Below are 27,560 nucleotides of genomic sequence, written 5' to 3'. Positions count from 1 at the left end.
GTAGCATTCCCTAGCAGCTTGTTGATCTCCATAGAGAGATCCAATCTTTCCTCCATCACACTCAAACTTCATTAACATCAGGTGAGTCACAATGACAGCCTTGATGTGATTTAAGGTAGGTCGTCCAAGAATAACATTATAAGCAGTCAAGTCTCGTACTACCAAAAATTTCACAAAAAGCGTCCTGGCAGCATCTTTTTCTCCCACCCTGACGGGCAGTGTGACAGTCCCCATGGGATGGATGACCCCACCACCAAAACCAATTATAGGATGATTTACTGACATCAAATCATTTTTATCAAACTTCAAGCGAGACAAACAATCAGCACTGATTATATCAGTGGAGCTTCCAGTATCAATCAGAATTCGCCTAACCCTAAGGTTGGCAATCTTCATTTCTACCACTAGTGGATCATCGTGCGGCGTCCTTATCTTCCCTCGGTCCAGCTCGCTGACCACTATTTTTGGAAAAGGATCAGACTCGGCCTGGTTAGTGAGCATAACCTGACTGAGCTCCCTTAAATAGTTTTTATGGCCCCGATTTGTTGGACCTCCAGCCGCAAATCCTCTTGAGATGACCATTACTACATCATCATCCGTGCTATCTCCGTCCATCTTCCTTCCTTGACGGTTATCTCTTTTCTGGAACTTCCTTCCTGACGAAGGCAGGTAATTGTTCATCTTACCTTTTCGAGCCAACTCTTCTAGTGCTCTCTTCAAGTGTTTGCATTCATTGGTTTCATTCCCACAATCTTTGTGGAAGTGACAATACTTGCTTTTATCCCTGTTACGGTAAGGCGTCTTCATTTCGGCTGGCGCCTTTAGCTCATGCTGATCCTTTATTCCATCAAAATGGAATATTGATCTTTGTTGAACTCTATTGGTTCAACTGAGGCCGCCGGCTCGGATCGCCTACTTCTTTTGGACGAGGTGGTCACAGAAGTCATTGCCCAAGTTTCAGCCTTTTTGGGTGGATTCTTCTTTGGCTGAACAGCTTCCTCAGCTTTCTTCACTTCTGGCTGCTTTGCCTCAGCACACACCTCTGTGGCATGAATGAATGCCTCAGCTTCCTTCAAAGCTTCCGTCAAGGTAGTGATTTTCTTCTTTACCAAGTCAAACTTAAAACTTCCTGGTCTTAAACCTCTGATAAAGGCGTCAAACGCCACACCTGCATTTATATCTTGGATCTGCAATGCTTCTAGATTGAATCTCTTCACATAACCTCTCAATGCCTCCTTAGGACCTTGGATGACTTTACCCAAGTGCATGCTTGTCTTTTGTTCTTGACGATTAGCCACAAAATGACTGGTGAATAGAATGTAAGTTCAGTAAAATTATTCACTGAGTTAGGTGGCAAGTTGTTAAACCTTTTTGCGCTACCCCCTTCAAAGTAGCTGGAAAATTCTTACATCAAGTAGCATCGTCCACTCCTTGGACATACATCTGATGCTTGTAAGCTGATAGGTGATCGTCCGGATCAGTAGTTCCGTCGAAAGGTTCAATGGTCGGGAGCTTAACCTTTGGGAAAGGAGGGGATTCATAATCCTGACCGAGAAAGGAGTTGGCCAATTGATCTGGAGTGCCGCAACCTGACCCTCAATGGGTATGTGCTCCTGACGGTACTCTTTAGTACGGATTAGATGAGGTGTTAGCTAAGGCTTGACGCCTACACACCATTGGTTGCAAAACTGTCTTTTCCTGCCTTGGCTGAAAAGCTGATGGTCCACGGCTTCGTGCCACTGTTCTGGACGGGAGTCTTAAGGATGGATCCTTCATATACGGCGTGGAGCCAGAGGCTGAACGCTGCTGAGCTGCCCTCTTAGCCTCCAAATACTCCCTAGCATCAGTCTCCATCATGTGACAGTAGGAGGGATATTATCTGCTGGACGGACTACCAGCCTCCAATCCATCTTCCTCCTAGAATCACTAACAGCTGGCTGCTTTCCTTTGGAAGGCGGCCTAGTCAACTCTGGCCGAGGTGGCCGACTAGGTCCTGGACGACCCTCTTGGGATCGCCCTTTGAGCGGTGCAGCCGTCTCTCCTCCTGAATTCAGCTGAAAGAACAACATATTGTTCTTGATCTGCTCCTCCATGACAGCGGCCATTCTTGTCTGGAAGTCGTTCAACACATTCTTCAAGTGACCAGCTGTCACTGGACGGTCTAGATTCTCCTGGATGACTGGAGTTACAGTCCTACCCTCCAGATGGACGGCAGCATGGCCATGATCTCGTCCCCGAGGCGGCCTCTCCTCATCCATAATATCTTCTACCTGAATTCTAAAACTTTTGTTCCTTGCGACATTCGATGAATGACAGTCCGTCATTGCTGCGTCTCCCCACAGACGACGCCAAATGTTATGTAGTGTAAAAACTGGTAAACTAATACAACAACTCCCAAAGATAGGTTCTTAAAACTGGAGACTGTGCAGCAATGATTGGCTCGAATCCCGATGCTAACTCCTGACCAGCAACCTGCAAAGAGGGACTCACCCTGGAGGTTTGGGTGGTATTTCCCCCTTCGATGCTTAAGTCAGATGTCAGGGATGTAAAGGAACTTTTAGAGAGAGAAAATAGAGAGAGAGATAAGAATTTATGGCAGAATAACTGTATTATGCTCTGTAAAAACGTACCTTTCACCCTGAAATCAAGGACTATTTATACTGTTTGAAATGACTGCTGTACCTTGATATCACCCTAATTTGGGAGCATCTGATTGGCTAATCAATAAAATGGTGACACGTGGCAGTGATTGATTGGCCAGTACACCTCACTTTCATACAAAGGTGCAGCCTATTTTTGCTGGGCTTAAGTACAACTTTTGGGCCATTAAAGGGACTTTTAGTACTCTCCCTTCAGGAAAACGTACTTTTAGCCCTGCAAACTGTTGGCCCTTTGTACTTTGCCTTCACAAGCGTATGCCACATGTAGGGTTCTGATGAGGCCACGTGTCAGCTTGATAGCCGTTGATTTTTAGGCTACAACACCACTTATACATGGACACTAACTAGTACTCCCTCTGTTTTTTTTTATCTTTCTCACTTTCCATTTACACATATTCCAATGCACATTTTTGAACTTAAATATCTTTCATCATATATTAGTAAAAATTATAACGATTGAATATTAATAATGTACTAATTGAGACGAATCAAACAAGATCCCACATGACTATATTTTTTCTTATAAATTGAAAAAATTGAGAAAATTCTCTCTAAGTATGAATAGTGCCAAGATTCTAAATGAGAACAATAAAAAAAAACAGAGGGAGTACTCCCTCCATTTTATTTTAATCTACACACTTATACTTTTCACGCATGCCAAATTGCCAATGCAAAGCTTTGAGGACATATATCTTTAATTTTGTATTTGTAAAAATTATTTTATAAAAAGTACATATTATTAAACTACATGTTATGATGAATCTAACAAGATCTCACATGACTATATTTTCATCCGCGTATAAATCACAAATGATGGTCAAAGTGAAATTTGTGAATAGTGTAAAATATCAAACTGTAACAATTAAAATAAAACGAAGGGAGTATGAAATATCACCAAATATAAGGTAGAGCTTAACAATGAGTTAGATACCACTTTACTATTAAAAGTCTAATTAAAATATGAAAGTTCTATAATCATACCTTCAAGTCATTAAACATGAATTTCCATGAATCTTGTAAGTAGTGGTTATTACTAATTAAATAATTTTACATGAGTTAGTAACCAAGTTACTAAATTCAAGAATTATAGTTTAAGTAATAAATGGTGATAATGAGGTTTCATAACTATTAATTTTAGAAACTCACTATTAAGTTATACTAAAGTACTTCCTATAATGAGCACATGATGGAAATGGATCGTAAAGTTTAAATCTAGAATAAAATATTAATAAGTCATCTTTTATTGATTCTTGAATAGATTAGAAAGGAAAAGGGATATTACAAGCCTCCACCGGCTATCAAGTATAATAATCGCAACTCGAGGTAACGTCTACTGCTAACACTCGTACCCTTGTGGCAGGCATATGCTAGATGGATGTGATCCACTGATCATCAACAGTGAAAACTGAACATCTATAGCTGCTTAATCTAAATTGTAGGAGACTCAAGAGCTGGCTCAGTTGCACTACCTTACAACTCCTTAAAAAAAGAAATGACACAAAAAACTTATTTTTGTTATCATAGTAAAGGTTCATATCATTAATATCACATTGTATTAATAAAGAGGTGCAATGTATAATCAGTAAACAGAAGTGCCAAGTATGTCTGATCACTGAAAGATCTAAAATAGATCCTAAATATAATCCTATCAGGAAAAAAAAAACAAAAACAGAAACTGAATTTAACAATAGGAGTACTGAGTACCATTAGCTGAAATCAACATATTCAATTAGAAAGTCGGAGTGAAAACAAAAATTAACCAGCAAGGCAGCAACCACTACAAAATTGTCATGAATGAAATTGCTGGTTCTACTTTTATCTTAACTGGAAATATTAGCTCCATGTGTGAAGTAGTCTTGTACTCTTGTATACTAAATCTGACCAACCTGTTGTACTTCAAATTCTTGTACATAATCATATGAAGCAAATCACAAAGAGCAGCCTGCAAGAGATTCGAGCAATGGTTAATACTTAATACCACTGATGAGAATACAAATACTCAAGCACAAACAAGTGAATTTGGAAAGAACGTCCCTGGAAAAGCGTAGCCACTACAGTTACTACTCAACTTAAGCTCCTGGCAATGTCTAAGAATTATCATGCAAGTTCAGCTTGAGGGTATACTAAAAGCAAGTATAGACGACTCAGAGACATGTCGCATTCACCAATCTGTTTTCCATATTATAAACATAGCAAAGCAAAGAACATTTATTGTAAATGGTGTACAGCGCACCAAAAAGCTCTACATAGATCATTAGATGCTGGCCCTGCTATACTCTAGAACTACAATTTTTGGCCAAAGGTGTTATATCATCATACAAGAGAAACTATCACACTCTTCCAATTTGTAATGTTAAAAGGAAACAACATAAGAAAAGTAGAAACATATAATAAAGACACTGCAAAGGAATTACAAACTTTATACGATTATGCTTATATTCATGGGGGAAAATTTCTAAGAGTGTGTTCGGATAGGGATAAATTGGAGGGAAAAGAGAAATTCATATTCCCTTGTATAAGTATAACTTGGGGGAATGGAATTTGAATAATTCAATTTCTTTCCCTTCTTTTTAAACCAAATCCTTCTAAGGTTGGAAAGATTTGAGAGAAAATATGCAAGCTCACTCTTCTCTCTCCTTCCCTTCCCACTTCTTTATTCCCTTACCCTTCCCTCCATAATTGTTATCCAAATAAAGTGTAAAATACCTAGGAAACAAGTGTATTAATATCTAATTGTGAATTTACAATCTTAACATGAATACTTCTAAATGCATGGAAAAGACATGTTTCCTGAAATTCAAGAAATAAAAATTTATCCATGTAGGGTCATAAATACCAAAAATGTACTCCATAATGTTCCTCATAACCAGGACAAAGCGAAGGGCCAGCTACGAGCAATTTGAGAGTCCATATATCTCCAAATACTTTCAAATGTTTTAGCATCATGTATCTACGTGCATGTAAAACTGTAATTGCACCAAAGGATAGATGACAGGTGTATGTAACAAGAAGAAAGATACAATAAATTCTATGATTATGACGTGCAAGCAATAATAAGATGGCACAAAGTATAGTCTGTTGACCATGACACTTGAAATATGCAGATAACCAACTTGAAGTTAGCAGGTCAAGCAACCATGAAAAGTTTACGACAAAGTATACACCACAAATAGAAACAGGAATCAGGTAACTATATTTGCCAACAAGTAACTAAAACAGAAAAACTTGATTAGAGTATTGCAATCCAATCTTAAATAGCTACTGATAGGCACTGGAAATGCATTGGCTCCTTGAGTGACATTAGAGTTCTTTCATGGCTGCACTCCCTGTAACACCAAGAAGTCAAAGCCAATTTTTTCCACCACAGGTTAGGTTTAGGATTATAAACATGTAGAAAGCCTAATTTCTAACTAGTGACAACTTATGAAGGTCACATTTCCTGTTTCCAGACATGGACAACTCAAAACCTCGAGGAAACTCAGGGAAGCAGCAAGTTCCCCCCCCCCCCCCCCCCCGGGGAAATCTTGAGGATCACAAAAGGACCTTTTCTTTCTAAAAAGACCTCCAAAAAATCCGTTCTAACTTTATACCTCTTTAAATGCTAAACCAAAAAAATTATGAGTTTTTATAGCTTAAGGTGTTATGTATTACTTTTAGTGTTTCTAAGTTTCCTAATTGTATGAAACTAGGTTTCCCTCTTTCCCGCAATGCATTCCATGCAACTTAGGTGAAGACTTACAGCTTAAGGTGTTATGTATTACTTTTAGCGTTTCTAAGTTTCCTACTTGTATGCAACTAGGTTTCCTTATTTCCTGCAATGCATTCCATGCAACTTAGGTGAAGACTAGAAAGGAGTTAGTTCCGGAAGAATCTCAATAGATATAATACTCCATAGTAAGAAAACAAGAACATCCTGTCTACCAAGACTAGGTATAAGGTCATTCTTCAATTTATGTCACATAGTGCAGACAGGCTATCACAATATTTTTATCGAATATCCAGATCAATAAGCATATTACTACACTTAGACAACTTTACAAACTAGATATAGCACAACAAATAATTTGGTTCCTTGACCAGCACAATCAAATAATTTGGTTCCTTGACAAGCACAATCAATTAATTTGGTTCTTAAAGACCAGAAGATCAAACATAGAATAACAAGTTAATCAAAAATGAAATCTCAATTCCAGCGACGGTTTCATTAGATATCTTACAACTAGAATCCCTACTTTTTCCGTTTCAGTTCCTCCACCACTGCGAACCCCGGTTAGATTCAGGCATGATACACTCTTTAGTTATTGGAAGAAACCAAGTACTCTCTTTTGGATCCGCCCCCAATTAGTTCATCTTTTTGCCTTAGCTTTCAACTTTGTAACATATCGAATCAATGATGAAACATTATGCTAAATTTGTCCGATTTGTGATCAAAGGCCACCACTTCGTGTATTTGACAATTGACAGCTATAGTCATATGATTAATAAAAAGACAACAGATGGAGTGAATCTGGCACCAGAATGAAGAGCATTCTAAATATTATGCATTCTAGATTCAATACATGCTTTTGTCAGCACATCAATGAAATCAACAACAATATCAAGGCCTCAATCCCATCTTTGAAATGGAGTTGGCTGCATGAGTCAGGATTTTATCTTTCAATTCCATAGCTCGAACTCGAACTATACAAGCATTAAATATCATGGATCCTGTACTCAATACAAGTTTTTGACAACGTCAATGAAATCAACACCAACAACAATGTCAGAACCTTAATTCTCTTCTCAAAATGGGGTCAGCACTCGGCTGCAGGATTCAAGATTTTATCTTTTGGGTTATCTATATTGCTAAGAGAATCAGGTTGTATATAAATACTATAAACATAAATCATTCGTTCCACCATATCAATTGCAATGTCTACCAAATAATCATAAATCATTCCCATTAAAAAATATATATAGACAATAAACATATAAAAAAAAACATTGGGGGAGAATGAAATGACCTGAAATGTGGAAACATTGGTGGAAATTGAAGCAGGGGTTGAAGAAAGTGAATCAAATCTAAATTTGGAGTAACTTGAGGAGAATGAAGCAGAGGAAAACGAAGAAAATGAAGAGGAAAACATAATCTAGAATTACAAAGAACTTGGTGGAGATTGACCCATTATTGATCTTCTTTTTATTTTTGACCGTATTCTCGGTCTGGTCCAGTTGCTCCAGTGTTGCCATGATTCTCGTCTCTCTCTCTCTTTCTCTGTTTCTGATATGCAAACAGGATTTGTGTTTCTAGTCTTGAGCGCGTCCTCGGCTTCTTTCTTGATCAGACGACCACTCTCAATCCGGCTTGCGTTAACGTGGTCTCAGTAAAGTTAGGCAGTGTTTAGTTCACCAAAAATTTTCTAATCTGAATTTATCTGAGGATTTTTTGGTTAAAACACCTTTATGTTTGGTGATTTTTAAAACAATCCCCCTTTTGTTTTTATTTTTGAAATAAACCCCCAAACGTTTTATAAAAATTTTGGTTGCACCCCCAAAACCTAACTTCCGTCAAATCCAGACGTTTGTGGGGCCCACCTATGCTATTATATAACAACCACTTTATCCCCAAATCAGAATATTCCCTCTCTCACAACGGTCATTTTCCGACACCCCCAAATTGAAGATGCTAATCTAAAATGTCGAACGGGAAATTGCAATTCTACTCTCAATTTACAATTCCTGACATCCTTCAAATCAAGTAAGTGTTACATTACTTTCTATGCATTAAATTTTGGATAATTTTGCGATTCGAGGGTTTATTTGCTTATTTTAATTTGGATTAATTGTTCAATTAGGGTTACCATCAACCAATTTAAATTTACCACCCAAATGCACAATCAACACCAACAGATGAGTAGGATTACACCTAGAATATTTGAGCAACAACAAATCAGCAATTACAATATGCGGGTTGAACTACTTAAGTCAAGTGAGTTCAATAATGACACAATTGTTAATTTTTAACCAAATGACAGTACAATTTAGAGTTGGGTTACCAATAACAATCAAATTTCAAAGAATCATTTTTTAACATCAACAAGCAATTAGAAAATTAGGGCTGCTAAGCACCATTACAGTAATCCAACAAACCAGCAAATAAAAAATCTAAGTTAATGAAAATAAAGGTAATTTCACCCAAAGCACAGTGAATTACCTATTTTAGGCACCATGCTCTTGTTTTACCGTCCATAAAAGTTCCCCCTTTTATATCATTGCAGAATTCTCTATGATGACGAGAGAGAGGGAGTGTTGGATGAGAGAGATTGAAAGAGAAGATGAAAAGGTGTAGATGATGACAAGAGAGAGATGCTAAATTTCTAACTGAAACAAGTGAGAGAGATGAAATTTTTTAATGAAAGCAAGTGAGAGAGATGAAATCAGAAATGAAGGAATTGAATGAGAGAGATTAAGAGGTTAGTTGAAGGGTTTTATTACCCCAAGGATACAAATGTCATTTCACGCAACATTTAGGAGGGAAAATGGAAAAAAGGGCCCCACAAACGTCTGGATTTGACGGAAGTTAGGTTTTGGGGGTGCAACCAAAATTTTTATAAAACGTTTGGGGGTTCATTTCAAGAAAAAAAACAAAAGGAGGATTGTTTTAAAAATCACCAAACATAAGGGTGTTTTAACCAAAAAATCCTTTATCTGATCTGATCTGAACTTATTTTTTCTGATCTGATCTGATCTAGTTTGATCTGGTCTAATCTGAACTGATCTGATTTACAAGATCTTATCTTTTATAAAATATATTAGAGTTCGTATTGTGTCGGACGAGTCCGACACAATATTCTCGTCGGACCACTTCACTTGAGTTTCAGTTGGTCTTTATTTTTTTTCAGGTAGTCTTCATTTTTTTTTCAGGTAGTCTTCATTTTTTTTCAGGTAGTCTTCATTTTTTCCAGTTAGTCTTAATTTGTTTTCAGTTAGTCTTCATTTTTTTCAGTTAGTCTAAATGAAAGTAAGTTACCTCTAAATGAAAGTAACTTAAGTCTAAATGAAAGTAACTTAGGTCTAACTGAAAGTAACTTAGGTCTAAATGAAAGTAAGTTACCTCTAAATGAAAGTAACTTAAGTCTAACTGAAAGTAACTTAGGTCTAAATGAAAGTAAGTTACCTCTAAATGAAAGTAACTTAGGTCTAACTGAAAGTAACTTAGGTCTAACTGAAAGTAATTTAGGTCTAAATGAAAGTAAGTTAGGTCTAAATGAAAGTAACTTTACCTCTAAATGAAAGTAACTTACCTCTAAATGGAAAATGAAAAAAATGCCACATGTTCCTCCATATTCTTTTCCTTCCTCTTTCTCTTCTGTTGTTCATCATCTCTCCTCTACTATTATCTTTATTATTTTCTCTAACTTTTTTTTTGCAATGAACTTAATGATCGAAAACTTTATCACAACTACGTTGATCTTGAAAATGATTTGATAAAGATGTTTCTCGTTCAACACCAATCATTCACTGAGTTATAGTTTCAGAAATCAAACCACTTAAATACCCTCCATAATACAAGAGCTAATTTTTTTTGCCAATAGTACGTACCCCATTCCAGTTCTGATGTACTACCATCAGTATCAAGGTGGCATTACGGAGGAAGAAGATGAAGAAGAAGGAGCAGCGGAGCGGCGGCGGCGGAGGAAGAAGATGAAGAAGGAGCATCAGCACCGTTCTCGTGGCTTCGTCCGGCGAAACATATTGGGTCAGACGGTCTGACCCAATAGTTTCACAATTATTATTACTATTATATTATTACTTGGTAATTCATTATTATGCAATACATTATAAGATCTCCTTTATAGTATTACTATTATAATCATTTTATTTCTATTACAACTTTTACACAACTTTCATTAATAATAATAATATTTATTATTATATTATTATAAGAACAACAATAATAATTATAATCATAATAATAATTATTATTACTAAAAATAATTATATAACTCACGTCATTAATTTATAAGAGCACTTATACAATGTTTCACACTTTCCCTTAAAAAAAATGTCTCACACTTGAGAAGTCGGCAGACTCAACTCTTTTTTTCCATATAAAATAAAATAAGATATACAAACAACTATGACTTGCGCATAAAAGAAATAAATAGCGTGCAACTTCAAATAACTAGAGAGATTTGAAATTCGGTAGGAAGAGGTGTACCGAATCTAAATTTATAATTTGTATTTCACACTTAGCTTATTTTGAAATGTAATCCGAATTTAGTAGTTTCGTTGTCATGGATTTGAGCTATCATATTATATATATTTCTTATTTTTGCGTCAATCTTATGTTCTTAAAAATATAGTCATGTGGGGTCTTGTTTGATTCGTCTCAATGAGTATTTTATTAATATTCAATTAGTATAATTTTTACTAATATGTAATGAAAGATAATATTTAATAGTAATAATGAGTTTTTAAATATAAGCATGATCTGATCTGATCTGAACTGATCTAATCTGGTCTGACCTGATCTGATCTGATCTGATCTAAACTTATTTTTTCTGATCTGATCTGATCTGATCTGATCTAAACTTATTTTTTCTGATCTGATCTGAACTTATTTTTTCTGATCTGATCTGAAATAAGCAAAAATAAGGTGAACTGAACATAGCCTTAGTGTGCACCTAGGTTCACGCACCTGATTCAGGACAAACAAATAGTACATAGCACCTTTTAAGTGAATTTTGTCAAGTTGTCGTTAGTTTTGACATTCATCAATTTGGCATGCAAATCCAGACTTTTCCGACACCAAAAATGAGTATTTTTTTTATCATTTTTTATGAATATAAGGGTAGCAATTTTATCTTCAAAGGCTAGATTAAATGCTGGAATTGTCAAAAAATTAATCAGAAATGCTCGTTTTGAGTGTAGAAAAAGTCCCGATTTGCGTGTCAGACTAATAAATGTCAAAACTCACGACAACTTAACGGAATTCACTTAAGAAGTGACCATGTAGAAAACCAAAATGTTTAGGGTTCCCAAATATAAAAAAAAAATAAGAAGTGATATGAAAACCTAAAAGTTGGGGAATACCATGTAGAATTTCCTTTTTTTTGATAAGTAATAGTACTATTCCCTCTGTCCCATTTTATAGTTCTCCCTCCATACTGGATGTCCCAAAATGTTGTTCCTATTTCCCTTATTTCCATTTTTGAACATTAATTTTTATTTTTTCTCTCTCCACCTTTTCACATGTGTTTTTGACACCCTCATTTAATGTTCCGTCGATCTCATTGATTTGGTATAAAAAAACATTTTTTTTTTACTTTCTCTCTCCTCTCTTCACATGCCCACCCATTTGATATTTTTATTCGTTTTCATTTTTTTATTACAATAATTCCAAAAAACACAACAACTCTCGATGCGAATACATAATAATTATTGTTTCCTTAATTCTCGTGCCCAAAGTGAAACATAAACTGTAAAATGGGACGGAGGGAGTAGCTTCTACTTTTCAAATTAAACATTATATCTCCAAAAATTCCAAATCCCTTAGAGTGTGCGTATATATATATATATATATATATATATATATATAATATATTATATATATATATATTATATATAATTGAGTTCAGGTGAGAATGAGGTTTTACATGAGAAATGAGAAGAAATAACAACCCTTAGATCATGCTACATTTAACGGTCTTGATTAAAAATAAAAAAGGGATTACACTAAAATCCCACGCATAACTCGCTTCTCTCTCTCCTATCTCTCTTCTCTCTCCTCTTTCATCATCTCTCTCTCCTCTCTCCCGAATCTCAAGTTTGGTTCTTCTGCAAATACTCCTCTCTGCTCAACTTCGACGGGTTCAAGTTTTTTTTTGCAATTTGTTCATCGATTTTCTTCTGCAATTCACCAAAATCAACTACTTCAGCGATTTTCTTCTACAATTCGACACTAAATCTCAAGTTTAATTGTTGCAGACAGTATGGGAGAGAAAGGTAATTTTTTTTTTCGTTCTAGTTTACTTCTTGATTTTTTTCAGAATTGTGATTATGATTTCTTGACATTAATTATGCGAAAATTTTCGAGTTTATAAAAATTAATTTTCCTCACATTAATTTGTTTAGGAATTAATCTTGTTTAAAATCTGTTTAAGTTTACCAATTCTTTGTCTAATTTTTTTCAAGAACTTGATGTTGGTGGGTTTAATTATATATTTTGAATTTAATTTCGTTGAATTGGATAGTGCAGTAGGAAAGTTATAATCTTGTATAAAATCTCCATAGTGAATTAGGGCTTCTATATTGTAGGGGAAGACTGGTCTTCCAGAGTTAGTTTATCGAGTCTTCTCATGCCTCTCTATGCATTATTCTGGCGAGCATTGGATGGATAAACACTGGGATTTTTTTTGGTGGCAATTGTGATAGCAAGAAAGGTTTGCAATGGGAGGTAAGTAAGGAGTGAGTTATGGGAGAAAGGAGACATGTAAATGTTTCCAAATAATTTTTTTCAAGAACTTAATTTTTGGTGGGTTTAGTTTCATTTGTCACTCATTTTTGCACCCGAAAAAAATGAAAAAGGAAACCCTTAAAACACTAATGCACAAAGATCTGATAGATTGCACCACATAATGAAGTCTCGTTTTCAGACCATTTTGTCCTGAATTTTTATACGCCAATACCACTGATTAATCTATCGGTTAATTTCTATTACAATTGCTATAATGCTAAAGTGCTTAGACAGCTGCTAAGAAGTAACAAAACAACAATAAAAAATCTTTATTGTTGAGTTTTCTACTTTCCTACTATTTCCAGTTTCCATGGGGAGGACCAATTAATCCAAAGAACAAAAGCAAAGTAGATTAATGGTTTGGTTAAGCACGATTAATCTCAGCAACACATCTTCTTATAGTATGGCATCAAAAGCAATACCCTAAACAAATTTAGCATAAACACATAGAGACCAAGGCTAGGGAATCTTACCATTCAATAGCTTTTGCAAATGTGAGCTCAAAAAGGGTGATCATGGAATATAGAATCCAATAAGTGAGCCATTGCTGGTCATCAATAGGGGACTTGCTCTCAATAGCTTTGATTGATGCATACCTGCCAGGTATTGCAAACAACGATCTGTTATACATATAAACTAACTTCTACATTGTCAATAGAAACATAAAGTACACGGAAATTTGTTGAGTTTTCTACTTTCCTACTAATCAGTAAATAACAAGGCCTGTCCCAAGCTTAAGTCAATGAACTTGTAGACATCAAAAACCATTATGTAAGACCAAGTCCTACACTGTACTAAATGCTATCCAGCTAGTTATAGAAGCCCCCTCCTCTGTTACTTCCTTTCAGATGTTGGATATGAAATTCAGTAATAACTTTTCAACCTTTGCTGTAAGGAAAGAGAAAACTGTACAATTGATATATCTTTTAATTGTTCATTGATCCTCTGACATGTTTCTTTCATAAGCAGCTCTGAGATTATATTATGCTGATCCCGATATATTTTAGCTCAACTATGAGTAATTTTTGCTCAGATTGGAGTTTGCGGACTTATTTATCACATAATACTTCATCTTGAAGTTCTATAGTCCTTTGAGTGACATGTATGGTCACTGGATTCTGCTGTTAGTTAGGTTGTTTGACCTCTAGTGGACACTGTTAGAAGATATGAACATTGTGCTTGTTGATGTGTGCATTTTCAGGGGTTTGTGATTTGTGTTCGATGTAGAGAGAGGATGAAAGAGGAGCTCTTGTTGATGGGTGGTAGCGATAACTTTGACATAGACGTTGAATTTGTTTAGTGTTGTATTCAATATTGACATTCTTAGCATTAATTACTTCACCATTGTTTGTATAATTTTTTACCAGTTTGGAGTTTGAGACTTTTTTTACCTCATGTATATACTCTCTGGAGCTTGTAATTATCAATCATCTTAATGATAATTGATTACAACTTTTAAACATGTATTAGCATCACTCGAATAGGTATTTCTGTAAAGTTAACTATTCATTCGTATAACTCTAAAAGGATTGCCATAATTCTAATCTGTACATCCTATAACTCTTAACAAGCATTGTTATAACTCTTAACTCTTAAATACTACTACCTACTACTCTAATTAAGTGTTGTCAGTACTCTAAATAGTATTTCTTATAACTTTAAATAAGTATTGGTGTAATTCTTCACTACTATATCCTACAACTCTAATCAAGTGTTGCCATAATTGTAAATGATAATTGATGTATACATGTGGGGGTTACTTAATGTCATGATGTTTTAGTGATGGTTTAATTTGTGTTTTATCTATGTGTTACTCTTAACTTTGACACCTGTGGCAAACATGATTATATGAGTACCACTATAATCGATATTTTATGTTTTGAATATTCAATTTTGGTTGTATGAATTTGTGATTAGTTTATGTATGTGTATGTAGATATGAACATTGTCGAGGTTGGTAATGTGAACGGTAAGCGTAGTGCAGGTCAAAGTATGGATTTGGTTGATAAGAAAGGGGCCAAATTACTTAAAAAGGATAGTACATCACATGTACCGAAACAGAAAAAAAGCCATCAGAGTTGTCTACTCAATGTAGACCGAATGAGTTGGTAAAGCTTATAAAGGACTTATCTTCGCAACAAGTTCAAGATGTGAATGACATTGGTTTTGGAGGTCTTTGCAGTTTGCATTTGACTCAAAGTCCTACTACCATGATCCCTTTTTTAATAAAGTCTTTTAATCCTGGCAGTTGGGTGTTTAGAATCGATGCGGTGAATAAATTTGTGGTAAGTAAGTTTGATGTGCATGAGGTCTTTTTGCTTCCCATGGGCGATTATGAGGCTGAGGAGATTTCCACTGGTAGAGGATCTAAGGAATCTGATAATATCTTGAAAAGAGAGTTTCGATTTAAGTTTGATGTTGTTGATGACAGACAAGGAATTTCTTTGAAGGATGTAGCTGCTAAGATTCGATCGAATGAGATGCAGGCGGGTGGAGATGAATTTAAAAGTTTGTTTGTCCTTTATGCTATGGGTAGGTTTCTTGCTCCTAAGTCAAACAATAAAGTGGATTTGAAACTTTTAAAAGCTGTTTCTGAAGTATGTAATATTAAAGAATTTGATTGCTCCTATAACTCTTATCATATATTTTTATTGCTTTTTCATGATATCCTATTATGTTTTTAATCATTATTCATGATATCCTGCAGCAGATGAAATGTATTTATTGGAAAATAATATAAATATTATAGTTTAGATATTTTCGTCCAAACTAACTAAATACAACTAGAAGTCCCCCTCAAAAAAAAAAAAAACAACTATAAGTCTATAACGGAAATGTACAACTAGAAGTCCCCCTCAAAAAAAAAAAAATACAACTATAAGTCTATAACAGAAATGTAACACATGTTATCATCTCTAGTATGAGGGAGTCTTCTAGAAGATTTTGGGCTAGCACTAGTGTAACTCTTATTATAAATTCATACAACTCTAATCAAATACTCCTGTAACTCTAATTAGTAATTTATATAAGTCTAATCAAATACTCATCTAACTCTAATTAGTAATGCATATAACTCTAATCATATACTCCTGTAATTATAATTTCTCAGTCTAGTCTATCTTTCATGAGATTTTCTTGTTAATGAAAATGAAAAAGTACAACTATCAATATTTAATAGGTAATCCATCAACTATTACAAATTCCTAATAAGTCAACCTACCTGGTTGTAGATGAACAAGCTGGATAAGAGAACAACCAAGGAAGCATCAATTCCTTCACTATCCAATAGTATTAGATCGTAAGCACCAATTCCTTCACTAATGAGTCAAAAGCCTAAGCCTTGGCAGTTGGCACGTATAAGACTATTGTGCTACTCCTGTAACTCTAATTAATAATTCATATAACTCTAATCAAATACTCCTGTAACTCTAATTAGTAATTCATATAACTCTAATTCAATACTCCTGTAACTCTAATTAGTAATTTATATAACTCTAATCAAATACTCTTGTAACTCTAATTAATAATGTATATAACTCTAATCAGATAATCCTGTAATTATAATTTCTTAGTCTAGTCTATCATATATGTATCTTCATATATTTTAAGATTTTTTCCTTTCCTTTTCACAAGGCCTGCATGAGATTTTGTTGTTAATGAAAAGAGACTTGGACGTTGTGTCTTTCCATTATATTGATCGATTGTCAAAAGCAAAGAGTATGATTAATAACGCAGAAAATAAAGGGAAAGATAATATAAATGTTTCTGATTCTCCTACTTTGTCTCCAACTCCGGCTTTTGTTCATGAAGATGCATGGCAAGTATATTATCGATAATGTCACAGATTCTATTTCTGCTATGAAAAAAGCTGCTGATGATATGCCAACTTTCCAGTTACTCTCTCAGTCTGAAAACGAGTTATTAATTGGTGCCAAGGGTCCGAATGTTTCTTCCCCATCCTTTGTTGACATTTCAATTATTGGAGATGAGTGTGTTAAGTCGTGTTCTCATGTGGGCGAAATCAACAAAGAGAGAGATGGTTGCGTTAGATCTCCAATGTCTTGGTTGCGTACATCTTCTAATAGCCATAATGTCAACAATGATGGTCTTGGTTCTACATATAACTGTGGGATTCAAAATGTCCCTGTCACTTTGGTTTCAAAATTTATGCGCCAAAATGTAACACTATTATTATACATGCCATCCTTCCGGAAACATGTAGTTGATTATTGTATGGTAGATCATAATGAAACTTTGGCACAGAGGTAAACATTATTACCTACATCATACTTCATTATTTTCTTTATTTTATATTATTTTTGTTAACTTTCTATATATATTTTTACAGTCAAATTATTGCGTCTTTTGGAGAAAACCACTTTGTTACGCGAGAGGATTTTTTAAGTTTGGCAACCAATGAAATGATCACCACAACTGTTATTGAGGGTTGGAGTTTGTTGATGAACTATGTGGAGTCAACCGAAGATTCTTCACCTCGACGCATATTTTTCGGCCTTAATCATGTGGTAATCTCTTCAATATTCTCCTTTCAAGATCCTTTTGAAATCTTATGAATAGTAAAAAAGGTCTTCTATATTGAATTGCTATCCATATATCTGTAATACTCCTGTAACTCTAATTTGTAATTCATATAACTCTAATCAAATACTCCTATAAGTCTAATTAGTAATTCCTATAACTCTTATCAAATAAACCTATAACTCTAAATAAGACATACGTACCAAATTATGCTATACATATAATTATTACTCTTATGACTACTCAAAATACCCCTATAACTCTAATTAGTAATTCGTATAATTCTAATCAAATATTACTACAACTTTAATTAGAAGGTGAACATTAGTTTGCAAAATATGAAATTCTTATAACTCTAATTAGTAAAACCTATAACTCTTATCAAATAAACCTATAACTCTAAATAAGACGTACATACCAAATAATGCTATAACTATAATTATAACTCTTATGACTACTCAAAGTACCCCTATAACTCTAATTAGTAATTCGTATAACTCTTATCAAATACTGAAGGATATATGTCCTCGACTTAAATGCAATTACTAATATATAATGGATCGTATTATAGAGATAATAAGTTCGTTATATTGGGTCGTCTATACGTCTTGCTAGAGAAAGCTATAGAACTTCGGATTAGTAAATAAATAAACCCGAAACCCAATGTAACGGATCCTACAAGGTCACACATTAAACTTGGATCAACAAAAGAAACCTAGAGCCCAAGAGGGCCCTAGGGTGGCCGGCCAAGAGATAGGAAAAGGGGAGAGAAATCTGACCTAAATACTTTTGTATATTTGGGTTAGGCAGAAAAGAAAACGATCAGTTTATTCTCTTATTATTTTCTCTCTCCTATTCTCTCTCTTCAAAAGTCACGTTATACTCCAAGAAACCAAAGAAGAAGTTTTCTTCCTTTCCAACTAGCATTGGTGGAGTGTTGATCTGGGTTGGTGGACTAAGTAGAGGAATCACATCTGAGATTCTCAATCCGGGTTCTTCAAGCTTTGTGGAAATCACGCTACAAAGGTTATTTCTAAACTTGTATGTGATCCTTAATTGTATATGCATATGATCCTGATTTAAGTGCTTATGAATTTGATTCATGAAATTCCGCTTTATAGTACTTATAATTTCCTACAGTGGTATCAGTTTTAGCCTCTTGCATATAGATTTTTGGTCATAAAGTTTAGTTTATGTATGATTAATTTTAATTTGATTAAGGGGAGGAATTAAATTATGGATTGAATAATTAATTGAAATTTGTTAAAAAGAGTTTTAATTACTTTCTTTCTCAATATTTATAGCCGGATTTTTTAACCTCCTAAACCCTAATTTTCGAAATTTATAAAATTCTGATTTTAGATCTCTAAATTTCGAAAATAAATTCATGTTATTAATAAAATTTTCATGCTTAAAATCGTTTATGTATGAAGATAAATTCATGTAAAAGGTGTTTTATATGAATTAGTGATTAATTATATGAATAAATCTGAAAATTAATTAAAATAGAGATTTTAAAATTTAATTTTCTGTATTAAGCATAAAGAGTTATGTTTAATTTGATCAAGATCACTAAGTTAATTTTACAATAAGTTGTAATTTTACTTTCCTTCAATATTAAAATAAAAAAAAGGGGAGAAAATTTGAAGGAAGAAAGAAAAGGAACAGCCAAGGGTGGCTGCTCCGTGGTCGATGGTCTGCCGGCGTGAAGTCGGGGAGGGAGTCGCAGACGCCGGCGAGTAGTCGCGTCAGCGAGGGAGGACGTGGCGGCAGGCGACGCACGTTTGACGTGCGAGCAGTGCTGTTAGCCGCGATTTCGGTAGTTGATAGGCTGGCGCTGGTGGTCTTTCTGCCGGCGTCGGCTCACGGTCTCAAAACCGGCGAGTTGCTGGTGAAGTCGTCGACAGGAGTGGCCTGCAATGGTTGCCGGAACTTTTGGCGGTGAAACTTGCGTGAAAGCAGTCTTGTGCTGCGTTTCACGGTTTTTCAAAGTTTTAAAATAAAAAAAAAAATTTTTTTTTTGATAAAAGAACGTGACTAAAAGACTGGGTAGCAGCCAATTTTTTTATTTTATCTTTTGGAAGTTTTATTTTGAAAACAGATTTTGAGAAAGATAAGTAAATTTCAATTATGTTAATTATTGACTTGGTCATAAATTTCAATCCATAATCTGATTTTTTAATCTAATTAAAATTAATTAGGCTAGTTTTAAGGGATAGAATCTTTAGGTGATTAGTATTACTTAAAATTTTATCTTCTTGCTTTAATTAAGAATATTTGATATTTTAATTGATTGGCAAGTATAATATATGATATTATTATGTGGCTTTTATATTATGATATATTTGCTATGTATGACTAGTATGGCCCAAATTAAGATAGAAAATACGATCTGTGTCGTATGTATTCTTGTAATTTTAAATACGATCTGCGTATCGTTAAGTATTTTTGTAATTTATTTAATTTAGTTATTATTTAAATTATTTTTGATACTTATGTAATCCAAAGAAGAGTCCATCAAGAGAAGGCCCATGGAAAAGTGGATGGAGATCCATGAAGAGTCCAAGAAGAGCGCTTGATGCTTAGTTCTTAGGATTAGGGGCCATACTAGATCATTTTATTTTCGCATTTTATTATTCTTTAAAATGCTTATAAGTTTATTGTATGTTGGTTATTGATGCGCTAGAGTTCACTAATTCATAACAACATAATAAACTTAGGCCCCGTAAATATTAAGGTTTGCTTTTCCAAACATAAAGTACTTATAAAACCCTTAATTAATAGTAATAGGTCATGCCTCCGCAGGGTGTTATCATTAATTTTGGGATATAAGGTAAAATTGCGAATTTTACAACTTAGTTTGGTTGTCCTTAACAAAATTATCAAAAGCGTTTTGAATTTTGAAGCAAGAGATAGTTAAACATGCGATGTTTATCCATCTAAACAAGAGTTATAAAGTGTTATAATTAGTAAAAGAGTTTACTTACCTTGATAATGTAACGTTAAGATAAGGCCTCCGTCTGCTTAGTGTTACATGTTGATAGGATCTTGTAAAACACTTATTCATAGGGGACTTTAATTTTGAATAGGTGGTCAACCTAGAAACCTTTTACATGTTTTAGGTTGCTTTATAAACATAAAATTGAACTTTGCCTTATTTTTCTGTCTGTAGATATCATGTCTAATAACAACAACAACAACTCCGGTTTCAACATTCGTCCTTTTCTGGAAAAGGACAGACTGAATGGTGAAAATTTCCTTAATTGGGAAAGGACCTTAAGACTCGTTCTGAGGTTTGAGGGTCGAGAGGACGTCTTAGATACCCCGCTTCCTGTAATAACTGATGAATCAACTGACGCTGAAAAACGTCGTGCAAAACAGGCTAGTGATAAGTCTATACCAATCACTTGTTTGATGGTAGCAGCCATGGAGCCGAACCTCCAAAAGAGGTTCGAAACCAAGGATGCCTACACGATCATGCAAGAGCTGCGGGCCATGTTTAAAACTCAGGCCCGAGTTGAGCGGTATGAGACTAACAGGGAGATCCTTGAATGTCACTTGAAGCCGGGTCAAGCTGTTGGCCCCCATGTGTTCGAAATGATGGGTCTTTTCGAAAACATGGAAAGACTTGGGTTCCCTTATAGGCTCGAGTTGGCTACTGACATCATTCTCCACTCACTACCTGAAAGTTTTAATCAGTTCAGAATGACCTACAATATGAATGAGTCTGAAAAGACTTTGCAAGAGCTGCATGGATTGTTGGTCAATGCTGAAAGGAACATCCCTAAGGTTGAACCAAAGAAAGAGGTTCTGTTGGTTCAAAAGGGAAAGGGTTTCAAAAAGAAATGGGCAGGAAAGAAGGACAAAGGCAAGCAAGTTGCCACTGTCGCTGAAAAACCTAAGCCAACCGCCAAGCCAAGGTTGCTGCGGAAAGCAAGTGCTTCCACTGTCACAAGATTGGACACTGGAAGAGGAACTGCCCGATATACTTGGAGGAAATAAAGAAGTCTGGGGCTTCTACTTCAGGTATATATGTTATAGAAATCAATTTGACTTCTACTTCTTTATGGGTATTTGATACCGGTTGTGGTTCTCACATAGTTAATGATGTGCAGGGACTAAAAAGAAGTAGGAAGTTGGCAAAAGGCGAGGTAGAGCTACGCGTTGGAAATGGAGCACGAGTTGCTGCACTTGCCGTCGGGAGCTATAGTCTACACTTGCCATCTGGGCTTATTTTAGAATTAAATAATTGTTATTTCGTTCCTACAATAACTAAGAACATAATTTCGGTTTCAGTTTTGGATTCTGAAGGTTTTTGCTTTGAAATAAAGAACAAATGTTGTTCCATTTCTTACAATAATATGTTCTATGCCAGAGCTAATTTGATAAATGGTTTATATGTGCTTGATAAATCATTACAAGTCTATAACATAGATAGCAAGAAAAGAAATCAAATGATTCTAACCTAACCTATATTTGGCATTGCCGAATGGGTCATATAAACCAAAAGCGCATTCACAAGTTACAAAAGGACGGTATAATTCCATCATTTGATTTCGAATCATTTGATGTATGTGAATCATGCTTAATGGGTAAGATGACAAAATCACCATTTACTGGAAAAGGTGAAAGGGCCAGCGATCTTTTAGGACTCATACATACAGATGTATGTGGTCCTATGAGCACAAAGGCAAGGGAAGGTTTAATTACTTCATCACCTTCACTGATGATTTGAGTAGATATGGCTATATTACTTGATGAAACATAAGTCGGAATCTTTTGATAGATTCAAAGAGTTCCAAAATGAAGTACAGAATCAACTTGGTAAGACAATAAAAGCACTACGATCGATCGTGGTGGTGAATATTTGAGCCAAGAGTTTGATGATCATCTAAAGGATTGTGGAATTCTTTCACAATTAACTCCACCAGGAACACCACAGTTAAATGGTGTATCTGAAAGGAGGAATCGAACATTACTAGATATGGTTCGATCTATGATGAGTCTTGCTGATCTACCGATTTCTTTTTGGGGATACGCTCTCGAAACTGCTGCACACACACTAAATAGGAGCCCGTCAAAGGCTGTAGAAAAGACTCCATATGAGTTATGGAATGGAAAACCTCAAACTTGTCTTTTCTTAAAATCTGGGGATGCGAGGTCTATGTAAAGCGGTTACTATCAGACAAACTCGCACCCAAGTCAGATAAATGTCTCTTTGTGGGATATCCAAAAGAGACAAGGGGTTATTACTTCTATAACCGTCAAGAGAACAAAGTGTTTGTTGCTCGTGATGGTGTCTTTCTTGAAAAGGAATTTGTTTCTAGAAAGACAAGTGGGAGTAAAATAACACTCGAAGAAATTCGAGATGAGCAACAACTTGACGTGGCTCACACCATGTCAGAGACGGCCCAACAAGACGAAAGTCATGTTGAGGAGATAACGTATTCAACCGTGAACCTCCTACCGTCCCATTTGAATTTGAATCAAGCGAAAATCTTCAAACTGTTGAAGAGAACGTTTCTCTTGATGCTCAGACCCCGCGTAGGTCAAGTAGACCAAGGATTCCAAACAAAAGGTTGGTTGATTTCCTAATGACTGAAAATTCTGAAATTATGATTTTGGAAAATTCAGAACCTACTACCTACAAACAAGCTTTGACGAGCCCAGACTCTGAGAAATGGCTTGAGGCCATGAAATCCGAGTTAGACTCCATGTCTGTAAATAAAGTTTGGACACTGGTTGACTTGCCTGGTGGGGTTAACCCTATTGGATGCAAGTGGGTGTTCAAATTGAAAACAGACAAAGATGGAAATGTCTATGTCTACAAAGCAAGACTGGTTGCAAAAGGATTCAGACAAGTTCATGGTATAGACTATGACACAACCTGAAGGTTTTGAAGATCCAGAAAATCCTAAAAGGGTTTGCAAGCTTCAGAGATCCATTTATGGATTGAAGCAGGCATCTCGGAGCTGGAATCTTCGGTTTGATGAGGCAATCAAACAATTTGGTTTCATCAAAAGCGAAGAAGAGTCTTGTGTTTACAAGAAGTTTAGTGGGAGCAGCTTAGTCTTCTTGGTTCTGTATGTAGATGACATACTAATCATGGGAAACGACATACCAATGCTTGAGTCAGTCAAGGAATGGTTAAAAAGTTGTTTCTCTATGAAGGACCTTGGAGAAGCTGAGTACATACTGGGAATCAAAATCCATAGAGATAGGTCTCGAAGGATGATTGGGCTAAGTCAAGAAACTTATATTGATAAGGTTCTTACAAGGTTCAACATGGAAAACTCGAAGAGAGGTTTCGTTCCCATGTCACATGGCATATCGCTTAGCAAGAGTCAGTGCCCGACTGAGCCTGATGAGTTAAAGCGAATGAGTAGCATTCCTTATGCTTCGGCTATAGGGTCTATCATGTATGCCATGATAAGTACTCGACCTGATGTTGCATATGCCTTGAGCATGTGTAGCAGGTTCCAAGCAAATCCAGGAGAAGCACACTGGACTGCAGCTAAGAGCATCCTTAAGTACTTAAGGAGGACTAAAGGCATGTTCTTAGTATATGGGGGACAAAGTGAGTTGGTTGTTGAAGGTTACACGGATGCAAGCTTCCAAACCGACAGAGATGACTACCGCTCTCAGTCAGGGTATGTCTTTCGTCTGAATGGAGGAGCAGTGAGCTGGAAGAGCTCAAAGCAAAGCACTGTAGCAGACTCTACGACAGAATCAGAATATTTAGCAGCAGTTGAAGCAGCTAAGGAAGCAGTTTGGATAAAGAAATTCTTGACAGAGCTGGATATCGTACCTAGTGTTCTGGAAGGAATTGAGTTGTTTTGTGACAACAATGGTGCTATTGCGCAAGCAAAAGAGCCAAGGTCACATAACAAGTCCAAACATGTGATGAGGAAGTATCACCTCATTCGAGAGATAGTTGACAGGAAGGATGTCAGAATCTGCAAAGTTCATACGGATGAGAACGTGGCTGATCCGCTAACTAAACCACTACCTCAACCCAAGCATGAGTGTCACGCTAGGGCTATAGGCTTGAAGCAAATGTTAGAGTGGCTTTAGATTGTACTAGGTTTAGAGAAACTTATTGCAATGTAAAGACATGGTTTTGCTATTTATGTTTATGATAATAAATTTTGTCTTATTTAATTTTGGTTTGGTATTAAATAAAATGTCCAAAATATATCTTGAATTCTATGGTTTTGTCAAATATGTGATTTGATGAATGAAACACCATAAGTGAACAGAATTCATAGAATATTAAAGTTCCTAATCTAAGTCATTAAACTGGACATAAATGACTTATTAAAGGGATTAGCATATAAGATTGATTGATAGCGCCGTTTCATGGGCTATGGAAACATAGAGATGTTTAATCAATCATATGGACAGTATAGTTGATACATAGTCGAACTTGACCTACTTAGAAGTTTTATAACTTCGAAATTATATTAGTAGATTCCTGAGACATGAGTAGAACATTACTTAGCCCAATGATTAGTATAGCTTTGATACTGTCAAACGTCATGCCGTAAAAGGGGACTATAAAGGCAGCATTCAGGTTGTGCTAAAAGTTGAGTGGGAGTATTGGTTACTACAAGATTGGAAAAGTCCTCCTATATGAGATAGGATAGGTGTCTTGGCCCCTTGAAGAGTGAAAAATTGAAAATGCATGGCCGTGCTCAAATGGATCATTCGATGATCATTTGTTGACAATTTGAACTCGGATTTCAAGGAATAATTTGAAAGCTAGTATGGATGATATAGAAATATGATCATACTATCAAATTAAGACATTAAGAGACTTGAGGAATAAAAACATTGCACACTCGTCTCGGACAAGTGGGAGATTGAAGGATTTATGTCCTCGACTTAAATGCAATTACTAATATAAAATGGATCGTATTATAGAGATAATAAATTCGTTATTATTGGTTCGTCTATACGTCTTGCTAGAGAAACTATAAGAACTTCGGATTAGTAAATAAATAAACCGAGCCCAATGTAACGGATCCTACAAGGTCACACATTAAACTTGGATCAACAAAAGAAACCTAGAGCCCAAGAGGGCCCTAGGGTGGCCGGCCAAGAGATAGGAAAAGGGGAGAGAAATCTGACCTAAATACTTTTATATATTTGGGTTAGGCAGAAAAGAAAACGATCAGTTTATTCTTTTATTATTTTCTCTCTCCTATTCTCTCTCTTCAAAAGTCACGTTATACTCCAAGAAACCAAAGAAGAAGTTTTCTTCCTTTCCAACTAGCATTGGTGGAGTGTTGATCTGGGTTGGTGGACTAAGTAGAGGAATCACATATGAGATTCTCAATCCGGGTTCTTCAAGCTTTGTGGAAATTACGCTACAAAGGTTATTTCTAAACTTGTATGTGATCCTTAATTGTATATGCATATGATCCTGATTTAAGTGCTTATGAATTTGATTCATGAAATTCCGCTTTATAGTACTTATAATTTCTTACAAATACTACTACAACTCTAATTAGAAGGTGAACATTAGTTTTCAAAATATGAAATATATGAACAAACCTTACTTCCTTTTTTTTCCCTTTTCCTACGCAAAAATATCACACAACCATCCTCAAAATTCATATTAGAAGGTAAACCAAATTTGATTCACTATTTACATCCACAAATTACATAAACCGTACAAAAAGCAAGTGAATCTACTGCTAGTGAATCGTATAACCTTACAAAAAGCAAGTGAACGAATAATGAACATCAATGCAGATTAAAAGCCATTTTCATGGAACAAATCCACAACCCATTTTCATGGAACATCCATTTTCACGGAACAAAATCCATCACATTAAAAGCCATCACATTAAAAGCCATCATATTTCAAACTAATGGCTACAGATATAGCCATCACATTAAAAGCCATTTTCATGGAACAAAATCCACAAGCAAAAAACCATAAGGAATTCGATCTTTACCGAACTTACTACTAAACTGTACTTTAATGTGCTTTACAGATATATGTGCTTTAATGTGGCTTATAATGGTGGTCTATAACTCTATCCAGTAATTCATATAAATGTACTCGTTTTTTATACCGTGTATACATTATTTTATTACAAGTTTTATGTGATATTTTTAGGGTCCTTTGGTAAATATTACGGAGAAACATGACGAAAATGAAGATGTTTTATTATTGAGTGAGCTATTTTCTTCATGGGATATTTGGATCTCATGTAACAAAGTCAAATGTGATCTTCATAATGTTGATTTGGTATGTCTTTCGTACTTCTTTTTATAATGTTCTTTTTTATTTATTTATCTAATAACTCAACTTGTTCAATTTGTGGGTCGCAGATATTCGTTCCACTCTTGTACATGGAACACTACTTTATTGTTGTGATCAACTTCATATAAAAAAGAGTGGATCATCTGGATAACAGAGTCTACGGAAATTGGGATGATTCTCACTTCAAGAAGCTTGCCATTAGTATAGTAAGATTTACAATATTTATAGGTCTTTTGTTCTTATTTGTTTTTGTACTTTTAAGCTTTATTGGTTGGTTATTTTCTCTATAGTTATTTATCTATTTTTTTTTGCAGCGCTATAACATGAGTGATTATTTGGATAGATTTGAGCATCCATTGGCTGCTGATTAGTTTCATATGATATATTAATGTCAAGTTTTCATGGCAAACAAGTAAGCCAACCTTGGATTGTGGTGTTTTTGCAATGGTTCACATGTTGAACTATGATGGAGAAATATTTGAGTCTCAGCTTGACAACGCCAAGATAAGGCGTACAATGAGAGCTGAAATCTGTGCAACCCTTGTTTTGTGTGATATTGACAATATTAGGAAGGAGATCATCCAAAAGA

At 35.2% G+C, this 27,560-nt stretch overlaps 1 protein-coding gene and 1 long non-coding RNA gene across 2 annotated transcripts; one reads left to right on the top strand and one right to left on the bottom strand.

Moving 5' to 3' along the window:
* Positions 1–4,194: 4,194 nt before the first annotated feature.
* LOC104903361 (uncharacterized) lies at positions 4,195–8,080 on the bottom strand. The gene is made up of 2 exons (XR_791464.4): positions 7,664–8,080; positions 4,195–4,602 (listed from the first exon to the last, which is right to left on the bottom strand). It is a non-coding gene; the product is annotated as an uncharacterized LOC104903361 (long non-coding RNA).
* Positions 8,081–18,215: 10,135 nt separating this feature from the next.
* Positions 18,216–27,342, top strand: LOC130590174 (uncharacterized). Its single transcript, XM_057392197.1, has 5 exons — positions 18,216–18,723; positions 20,870–21,602; positions 26,700–26,715; positions 26,825–26,956; positions 27,286–27,342. The coding sequence occupies exons 2-5, from the start codon at positions 20,875–20,877 to the stop codon at positions 27,340–27,342; spliced, it is 933 nt and encodes a 310-aa protein (XP_057248180.1). The 5' UTR covers positions 18,216–18,723; positions 20,870–20,874.
* The last annotated feature ends 218 nt before the right edge of the window (positions 27,343–27,560 follow it).

This window comes from Beta vulgaris, chromosome 9 (assembly GCF_026745355.1).
Source record: "Beta vulgaris subsp. vulgaris cultivar EL10 chromosome 9, EL10.2, whole genome shotgun sequence".
NCBI classification, from domain to species: Eukaryota; Viridiplantae; Streptophyta; class Magnoliopsida; order Caryophyllales; family Amaranthaceae; genus Beta; species Beta vulgaris.
This window is presented reverse-complemented; position numbering and strand designations above follow the sequence as displayed.